The 10,474-nt window shown below is 48.2% G+C and overlaps 2 protein-coding genes across 2 annotated transcripts; one reads left to right on the plus strand and one right to left on the minus strand.

Annotated features, from left to right (window-relative positions):
* Positions 1–3,163: 3,163 nt before the first annotated feature.
* Positions 3,164–4,815, plus strand: FIESC28_11005 (uncharacterized protein; the record flags this gene model as incomplete). Its single annotated transcript, XM_031165135.1, has 4 exons — positions 3,164–3,208; positions 3,265–3,357; positions 3,415–3,841; positions 3,890–4,815. The coding sequence occupies 4 exons, from the start codon at positions 3,164–3,166 to the stop codon at positions 4,813–4,815; spliced, it is 1,491 nt and encodes a 496-aa protein (XP_031010829.1).
* A 545-nt stretch (positions 4,816–5,360) lies between these two features.
* Positions 5,361–7,058, minus strand: FIESC28_11006 (uncharacterized protein; the record flags this gene model as incomplete). Its single annotated transcript, XM_031165136.1, has 1 exon — positions 5,361–7,058. One exon carries the CDS (start codon positions 7,056–7,058, stop codon positions 5,361–5,363), a length of 1,698 nt encoding a protein of 565 aa, XP_031010830.1.
* Positions 7,059–10,474: the final 3,416 nt, after the last annotated feature.

The raw sequence follows: 10,474 nt of genomic DNA on the forward strand, positions 1-10,474 counted from the left end.
GTGACGGGAGTCTGACAAGAAGATTTACCGTGCCACACGACTGCAGTATCTGTACCTGAAATTTCGCACTAATTACGCTAAAGTTCACGAAGGAAGCGCAAGATTTTCTTCATCACATCATTCACAGTCAGCGTGGGACGGTTCCGACCCGCCGTAAGCTTAGCCCACCACCCAGCCAGGCAGGTATTTGACCTCAGTCAGCCCTGTCCCGGTACGGACCGGCTCATCAGGTACCACTAAGAGCTTGTGGGATAAAAGAGTAATTTGATCACTTTTCTATGAGAGCAAAAATGGAGCACGGTTAGTTTGGATGCTACAAAAAGTAAAAGAAATGATTGCGGTTTGTGTGGATCGAACACACGACCTTCAGATATCGAATGATAGTGATTGAAGTTTGACTTCAGTCTGACGCTCTCCCAACTGAGCTAAACCCGCTGACTAAGGTTTGTGATTGCAGACGACATGATGAAACACTATATTCTATTGACTTTGTGACTCTGAACCGTGGGCATGGGATACAAGCAGAGATGTTTTCTCAAGTGTGAGTTCCAAGGTAGAACGATCTGCTGTATATGGTTGATTGGCATCTTCCAGTTAGTCTGCTAGAAGCAAGTGACTTTGACTGGCAAGCCTTCAGGTTCAACCGCATGACATCAACAACTCTTGTTGGCAATGTCGAACAACTCAGCCGATGATTCTGATTAAAAAGAATATTGAAATTCATTCGAGTATATCATGCAAACCTGAATTGATAAAGCAAGTTACGGCTGCCCTATTCAAAGCAAAGAGGACCTCGATTATCTGATTGTGACTCTACATCTCAAAGTACAGGGTATAGTGGTTCCGACATCCTGGATTGAATCCAGCAGTACACCCGGGACAATGGTTATCGCTCCCTAGATACTCATCTATGGACAGTTCTCGACAACAGTTACCGCATAGAACCGCCAACTCTTGTCGTTCTGACTTAGGCCAGACTTGAGAAGGATGTCCCGCCAGCTCATCATGGCAACTTATACAGGCATAGTAGTCTCCGCAGCATTTGTGTCGAATGGCAATGATATCCAGATCTGAGTGCCAATGATCACATTGAAATTTTGAACGAACATTTACCCCATGAACCGTTGGTGGGGTTGGGGAGGTTGTGTCTGTGGGTTGAGGCATTTATTTGACAGGAGAGGAGGGTGTGGTGATGGCGATATTGGGTGACGGGGAAACTCGTTTGGGGTGGTAGATTAAATAGCTCGAAGCGATCTTGATGAACGTAACTACCGAAAGAACTGTTGGCTGGGTGGAAGCTATGTGCAGGATCAGTCGATTGAGTTCAAGGTTGGAGATTGGCGACAGACGCGCTGTGGAGCTAGATGTGTTAGTGCTGTGTTAGGGTTGTGTTGGTCATAGCCGATGGCAGCCATAAGTTCGTGTGCAAATAGCCGCCTAGAACTATTTGCAGACTAAGAGTGTTGGTCAACAACAGAAGGTCTTGTAAGAATCGAGCAACGCTGGATGCTTTTCGCAAGAGTCTGTGAAATAACGAATTGGTCCTAGAACAGCACAAATGGCATCAGATCATCTCCCGATGCTATTCCCACTTGCTTTACTGCATGCCAACCCAAGACATGTCTGGTCAGAGGATTCTTTCCGTTGGCGGATCGGTGTCCACCTACCTTGTCACCAACAGCGTTACGATAGTCACAAGTAAAGCCAGTGAGTTCCTTTTGCTTTGTGGGTTGCTGAGACATACATGTGAAATACCAAGGTAAACTTGCAGCTGTTGAAGAATCAAGTGGCATCATGTGCATGATAATACTCACGCGGGAGGACTTGCTTGCATAGAAAACGTCACTGCCGCAGTCTTCAACATACGTCGATCCGCAAGTAAGACGGCCTCAATCTGGGATGGGCGGTTACAGTAGTGGTGTACGTATGTAGACCACAAGACGGAACAGAAAACAACACCCGCGATCCAATGACCCAACACCCTCCCAGTTAGGCAATCACGGCAATCTGCCCATTTAAGCGATAAGGCTGCAAGGGCAATCTAGCAGCGTAGCATTATTACTACGTAGTTTGCTGTATAAGTCGCTATTTTACGAGCTGCAACCTTGAAGCTTATCGACATTACTCATCTTTATCTGCCACCGAAATGTTTAAAAGAAGTAATTTTCGTAAGCTGCTTCCCTCCATCTCGGAGGACGTTTTCCCTCGTCGAAAAGGAATCACAGGGCATGAACCAATGAGTGTGTCCATCACTAAGGACACGTGCATATCATCCGATGGGATACGTCATCCGTTGTCCTTAAAGAAGAAATTGGGAAAAAAGCAGGGCCTAGGCCTAAGGGCTTAGCAGACTGGGCCTGGATTCTTCATCTGGTCCGGACCGGATGAGTGGGGGATCCATATGACACATCATTCGCCAAGGCGTGTTGGTGGATATATCACGGATTTTCAGCTTCACAATTACAGCCCGAACAGGGAATTTGCGTGGAGCGTACCTTTCATTCTGCACATCGGTATGGAGAACAGCTCCTCTTTTCCAATATGAGTAAGACATGCATTGTAGGTGTCGAATAACTCAATAGCTTATAGTGGCTTATTCGAATCTTCGCCCCTCAATGGATCAATCCTTGGGCACGGATCGCGCAGCATGTGATGAAGAATCGGAAATGCCCCACCACATTGCCGACTTTCCTCAACCAACATAGCCTTGTTAGGACGTAAGCTACACGAGGCGTTTCGCGCAGTTGGTTTACTGTCTTTCCGTGGTATCACGGAGCTGATGACACGGAGCTGATGACAACAAATACGGAGCAACTCGAGTGAACTGCAAGGAATCGTCACTATGAGAATGTTAAATTTCTCAAGAGGTAGATCCTCCTGAACATATGGGGTCATTGCCGAGCCCAATCAACCGTCATCCTTTCCATCGCTTAGCTGTTGTGGCTTTGTCAAACCACACCGATTCCTTTTATGCAGGCTTACATCCTATATGCATAGTCATCACGCAGCCAATCGCTTCCATTGTATTGAAGGAAGCGCTACGCCACGGAACAGTCTAAATTTCGTATCAGGCCGATCGGACATAAGAGGACTGCTTTCCTCTCTGCACTGGCATAGGATGCAGCAGTTACGCATCTCTACTCTGGACTAATCCCTTCCCAACATGCAACTCCCGTTACTCCAAGCGCTATTTGTTGGTATCATAGCGGTAGGCCAAGATATATCTATATCTATTCATACTCTGGGACTGACACTCGTGGCTAGGCGATACTATGGCTCGTCTACACGGTTATCTACAGAATCTACTTCCATCCTCTGTCCAAGTATCCAGGCCCTAAGCTAGCTGCATGTAGTCATGTACGTCAGACTTCTTCTTACAGCATAACATTTAACTGTGCTCACAAATATTGACAGTTCTGGTTCATCCGCACCTGGAGCAGTGGCTTCTATCCTCAACGAATGGATGAGCTCCATCGCAAATACGGAGACATAGTCCGCATCTCCAGCAACGAACTAAGCTTCAGGTCACCAACCGCCTTCAAAGACATCTACAACCATGCTTCCAAGGACAACCCTGTATTTCCCAAAAGTGATTATATGTACATGAGGGACCCGTCGGTCAAGCGACACGACATTGTTTTTGTCAAGGATCCCCAAGACCATCGTGCGCAGCGCAAAACACTCTCTCATGCATTCAGTGCCAAGGCTCTGAGAGACAACGAGGAGTCTGTCCAGACGCATGTGAAGTTGCTTATGGACCGATTGGAGCACCGTGCTGGGCCTGGGTCAGACGGAGCCAACATGTGTGACGTCTTCAACTGGTTGACATTTGACATTATTGGTAGGTCAATCTTCTCAAGATGACCAAACATTCACTAATCATGTTCAGGCGACTTGGCATTTGGCGAATCCTTCAACTCAGTCTCAAACTGGGAAGCGAGCATCTGGGTCTCACTTATTCTAAGCTTTCTCTACCAAGCAACATTCATGCCACTACTTAACCGTCTTGGCATTCCCATATCCCTATTCGAAAACATCATCCCCAAATCAATGAAGGAGAAACTAAACCATCATGACAAGCTTACGATGGAAAAGGTTAAGCGAAGAGTTGAGATGGGAAGTACACGAGACCGTGAAGATTTCTTTACCCATCTTCTTCAAAGAGAAAAGGGGGAACCGGATTTCATGTGGCTACGTGAGCAAGCCAAGATCCTCATTCTAGCTGGGTCTGAGACCACGGCAAACTTGATGGCTGGTGCGACTTTATATTTGTGCAGAAACCCTGATAAGATGGCCAAGCTTCAACATGAGATACGCTCTGCGTTCTCGTCTCGGGATGAGATCACGGGTGATTCTACGGCTAATCTTGAGTACTTCAACGCCGTTATCGAAGAAAGTCTCCGAATCTTCCCACCCGTTCCTTTCGGTCTTCCAAGAGTCAGCACTGGCGGTATAGTTGACGGACACTACATTCCCGCCGGAACAGTGGTATCAGTGGACAATTGGGCAACAACTCATGATGAGCGCAACTTTAGTCGGCCGAGAGAGTTCATTCCTGAGCGATGGATTGGATCAGGCTTCGGCGACCGGAAGGAAGCCAGTCGACCATTCACACTTGGTCCTCGGGGTTGTCTAGGTATCAATCTTGCGTACATGGAGGCCAGAATTACGCTGGCTTCGCTGGTATATGCCTTTGATTGGGAGATGGTGAATACTGAGGTCGATTGGGATAAGGACGTCCGGTTCTATACTGCCTGGCAGAAGCCAAAGCTAATGATCCGGTATCGTCCTCGCGCTGAGGAAAAGGGTTACTAGCCTTGCCTAACAGTAAGGGCAAATCAATATGTCATATCTCGTAACTCAGTTCCCGGGATGCTTGTTCTCGTTTTGCAACACCAAGTTACTGTTTTGTCAACCAGATCGGCGATGCTCATACTATTATGCATTTTTCATAATCGTTACCAACCCGCAAATTTAACTTCTTTATAAATAGTGAAGCTAGTCACCGGTAGTTCAATTTCGGTGTTGAAACTTACCAAGGTCAAGCGCTAATTTCGATCTTCAAGCCACACCGACGTGGCGCCCTCCACTTACACTCACTAATGCACAGCTGATCGTTGATTGCAAAGCGGAATTTGGCCACAGGACTTGGGCGAGTGACAGACTAATCAAGCGTGTCGTCGTCAGAGGCGTTAGGATAATTTGATGATACGCAGGGGTAGCGCTGAATGTATCAGGAACGTGCTGGTAAGTGCAATTTAAACATCACATTGAGCGAAAGGAGAAGCATCGAGTGGAAGAAAAAGTTCTATACGTTAAATTAAATGACTGTGGTATCATAACTATGCAAAAAAGATCATCTATAGCACCTGCTTATCTGCCTTGAGTCTAGCGATCAGCGTAGGCAGGTCAACATCCTGAACGCTAACACCCTGATCAATAGCAAGACACGCCGCCGTAGCAGCGCTCTGGCCAAGGACCATATACGTAGGCTCCATGCGAATAGCAGAGTATGCAATATGTGTAGCACTCATGGTAACAGGGTTGAGGAAGTTTGTTGCATCCTCAGACTTGGGGCAGATGGTCTGGTAGGGAATGTTGAAGGGACCTGGGGTAGCGATATGCACCTTGCCTTCGTCCCGAAGCTTGCCATCGACGACGACACGCTCAACCTGATGGACGTCGAGAGAGTAGGCGCCCTTACCAACACTGTTGTTGGGACGAGCGGGAGGAGACTGGATGTCGCTTTGGCGCATGGTGTAGATACCGTTCATGCGACGACCCTCACGGATGTAGATCTCGTAGGGCCAGTTGTTGTTGCTTGACCATTCATCCTTGGCGTATCCCCATTCAGCGACGCGGGTGCGAAGATCCTTGGGAACACGAGGATGGTTGGCCAAAGTCCAGAAGAAACCTTGAGTGTAAGACTTGTGCTGAAGGTAAACCTGGCGACGTCTATCATAAGACCAAGTAGCGTAGTTGCCGTCATCCTCAAAGCTCTCGCCGATAAGATCAGTGCTAACGTGGCTCTGGGCGTTGGAGTCGGTCTTGACGTTGGGCATAAGTTGGCTGGTGAAGGGAGTGCCGGTGTAGCCCGACTCAAAGTATCGCAGGAGCAATTCATACTGAGACTCCCGGTAATCGGCGGGCTTGGTGAAAGGGATTTGATTGGCGGTTTGCTTGGTAAGACTCATGCGGAAGTTGTAGGACTGGAGACGGAACTCATCGCCCTTGCCCTGAAGAGAAGCGGCATCCTTGATGATGCGGCCAACACCCTCAATAAGCCCGCTGCTTGGGTCACCCTTCTTCTTATAAGGGTCGACCTTGGAAAGCTGCTCGAGGGCACCGAGACGGAAACCAGCGACAGACTCACTGTAGTCACCTGTGCTCTCACGACCGGTGCGCCAGCTAATCTTGGCTGCCTCCATCAGGTCACCCTCGTAGCTAGCATCGATGAACATCTTGCCCTGGAAGACATCGCCATTGAGAGTCTTGAAAGAGGTGATTTGACCATTCTTCTTGACAACGCTGCCGGCGGATCTGTCGATGGCTCGGTTGCGGAAGAGGGGGATCTTGCCATCCTTCATCCACTTCTCAAGGATATACTCAGCCGCCTTGGGCTCAAAGGTCCACTGGACCTTCTTGCTCTCGTCAATAGCAGGACCGGGCTGAGCGCCAATCCTTCGCCCCAGGTATCCAGAGCGAGTTTCCTGCTTCCATGCGTTGCTGTTCTGATAATGAGTATAGACCTTGGCGTAAAACTCTCTTGCAATGCCACCGATGGCGTTTCCGTTCTTGGAATCTGTCCAGCCAAGGCCTGATGTTGTAAGGCCGCCCAACGTGTTGCCGGGGAAGACAATGGCCACTGTCTTCTTCATGCGCTTAGTCTGCACAGCAGCCGCAATAGCGGCGACTGTGTTGCCGTAGATGACCACATCATATTTGCCGGGGACGTCTGCTCTCTCATGCGGTGCTGCGGTGGTCATGAGCATGAGATACGACGCCATATAGATGGTGCCGATAAGCAGGAGGAGCCTGTTTCTGAAGAGAGCTGCCATGATTGTTAATGGATGAACACGAGCTGGCTACTCGGATCGGAAATAGAGGGGGATGAAATAAGGTAAATAAGGTCTCGGGGCAAAAGAGTGGCTTGCAGGTCGGTTGGTCCTCAAAGAAAGCCCACGCAGGAACAAAGTTCAAGTTGAAGATAACAAGGGCTTTATGAGAGGTCTTCAAAGAAACATGGCTTGCGGGAAGTGGATCAAGTGTGCATGCCAAAGTAGTCTCTCACAGAAAGGAAATAGGTTTCGTATTTCTAGGGGACGGGAGAGTATTGTAATTTGGGCCAGAAGAGGTACTGAGCTGGGGTTGGTCTAGAACATTGGGCTAGCATATCTAACCGACGGGAGAGTTCTTCTCCTGCGGTACAGCGCCAGAAGGAAGCTAATCCCCAATGAAGAGAAATACCGCGACTTGGGTAAATCTGATATCGCGTGGCACTGTTTCTACGACAAGGGAGACTCAAGAGTGTGCAAGGCTGTGTTCACTCACACCCCCCTTACACCAAACTATCGAAAGCACTATTGGTGGATCGACAAAAAGAAAGCGACCAAAAAAAGAAGAACGACTTAAACTCACATTGGCCAAGTAGCTTGAAAGGATGCACCCAGATCCTCGAGGGTCTGAGTGTCTGAGCTTCTAAATCGAGGTCGGACCTGGTAAATTGAGCACGCAGACTCCGTAGAATACTACTCATGGTGAGGCCTGGACCCTTGGCTAAGATGGGTAAGGGCCGGGCGTAGGGCCTGCCAGGGGTAAAGCACTGTAATGATCTGTGCGAAAGAGAATGGGGGGGGAGACAATGAGACGTTGAAGATCTCGGCCCTGGCTGATGGGTCAGAGAGAAAGAAAAGGAGTGGAACGGGGCCCGGACTATCAACTGTTGCGCCGTCCAGTCAGGCACCTAAAAGGGACATGAACGCTAAATTGGTGGCTTTTACCCCTGTATCTCTGAGATCTCGACCTAAACTTGATTCGAACAAGAACCACATTCCTCAGTCAGGACAGGCACTGGCGACCTCGTAAAAGAAAATCCCCTCATTTCTTTTCTTTACTATCAGTCATTTTCTCAAATTCGCCTGAACTCAATCATATGTCATCGTGTCGCCTTTAATTAAATGCTCGATTCACTTAAATAGACTTCCCGTTTCACTTCCCCGTTGCTTTCTATCTCCTTGAATGTCGATCCGCTCGCTTACAACGTTGGCCACCTCTTGGCACACTAAATAGCTCACGATGTCTTCATTCATCCTTCTCGGCTCTTCCTCTTTGCGCTTTGGTCAGCTTACAGCCCATGCTCCTCTTTGCCCGCTGTCGCCGTTGAAGCAAGAAGCTTGGTAGAGCTGTAGACGTTCCAGGCCATTCATCATTTGGCCGAACCAATAAGCCTTGCCCAGCACCCAATAGCGCATTTCTTACCGCTCGATGGTTTCTTCAGTGGAGCGTGTTGGTTCCGCCATCATAACATCCCCAGCCGAGGCTGTTCTAGAGCAAAAGAGTTCCATTCCTCAGCATTCGCACAAACCAGGCAGCCTAGGATAAGGCGAAAAATTGATCGTCAATTCTTTGTCTTTGTTCGGGAATGCCGGCGATCAATTGTTGGCTTTAATGCCAATAGTTTATTTAGAGCCTCTCCTTCAGCTGCTCTGTTCACTTTACCGCCCATTCTGATCACCACTTCCGTTGGGCACGAGGCAAGTCATCAGCCAGCCGCACTCTAACTATTAGTCAATAACCTAAAATGATCGCCTGGCGCATTGCAGTTTTCGTAGCCCTGCAATTCGCAATGCGAGCCCAATAGACCCTGCATCTGCTTTATCATTGCCAGCCGCAATCAATTAATGACTCTTACGTGTACCATCATGCAGTTCTTACCACCAATTGTAGCAACCATCACATTCTACTGACGGCCAAGAAGATAAAGCGACAAGGCTTTTGTGCTGTCTTTTCCTCGTTCGGTTAGCCTTATCAGGGGCACTTTAATTGGGCGCGTCGCGATTTCTGTACCTCCAGGGCACAGCGTCAGATGCCCTGACCTAGCCGATGATCCTCGGAGAAGCGGGCTAACTATACTGGCGATTACTGTTACGGAGTATGAAAAGTAGAATATAAGAGGATCGCAATACGAGGCTTTGTCTTGGCATAATAAGCTTAAAGATCTTTGCGGTCCAAGCGGGATGGCGTTTTCAGCCGGACGGGTGTAGAAAAGGAATTATCAGTCATATGACATCTTGCTTCTGCAGAAGTAGCCTCGTGCATCAAAAGATAATGAAGGATGTAATGCCAAGATGGGATTGTGGACTTGAAAATTGCATAGCCCTGATGAACATCGGTCACTTCCATATTCAGAAAGGCAGCTGTTCTTCCGTACGGAGCAGGTTTCGAGAGTAAGACGGGCGAACTTGTGATAAAAGGAGTCACTTCTAGATAGCTTGGTAGATGCCCATTGTTGCTGTGTATTAGTAATGATCGCTTTGTAAATCGTCGCTGCAAGGCTTTCAAGTGGGAGCGTTCTCGCTTGGCTGCGGGGGGATATGCATCCATGTTCCAACAGGATCCCAACCGAGCGGATAGAGGAGTGCCAAGAATTCCTTTGTTGACATATACTCTGTGTCTATCTGAGCAGATGAAGTCTTGATTGGTGATAACGATGTTGGCTGTACGTCATGAAACGCTCCTCTTTGGTGACCGACATTTCTTGATTGACAGAATGCTCTTGACAGAGGATTGGAATCATAAGATCCCAATAGCGGAAGTTTCTACATCTTCGCAAGCCCATACGTGTTCATCTTGGCTGAGCAAGACCATCTCCGATGGCTTGTCGAGGCGACATTTCCAGTTCCATTGCTCTTGATGAATGATCCAGCGTTTCGTAATTCTTTTCCAAGCTTGAATATCGATTAAGTCCCGCATTTACTCAGATGTTCTTCCTCGCTAGAGGAACAGTTTGTAGGCCGAAAGCTCCTCGCCCAGACTATCATGCTGCACCATCAAAAGTATCTCTCGCAGGAATTGTGTACAGTGTTTGGGTTAGTAGCGGATTCTTCACCGTTACGACCAGGTCTGGTACACGGGGACTCTCATTTTCCAAACTGCTGTGTAGATAATATTGTCTTTTGTAGCTATTCCATGATACTTACCCATTGTTCAGAAGCTGGGTTGCCTATTGTCAGCACTTGTGTGTCGTGACTAGACTCTGGTCATTTTCCCACCAAACGGCAGCAGAGACACATTCGAGTACATCGCTTGGATGAATCAGTCGAGTGGAGTGGCTTCCGAAAGCTAGTAGAGGTCTCATAGGCCCTTCACGGAAGCTCGTGGTCGTGCTGATGGGGCTATCTCGAAGACGTGTAGAGGCCGTCTGCATCTATATGAGAGCATCTAACATCAAACCAAGCACATACGACCATACCTA

Source organism: Fusarium coffeatum, assembly GCF_003316985.1.
Source record: "Fusarium coffeatum strain FIESC_28 chromosome Unknown BRIP53273_contig_352, whole genome shotgun sequence".
NCBI classification, from domain to species: domain Eukaryota; kingdom Fungi; phylum Ascomycota; class Sordariomycetes; order Hypocreales; family Nectriaceae; genus Fusarium; species Fusarium coffeatum.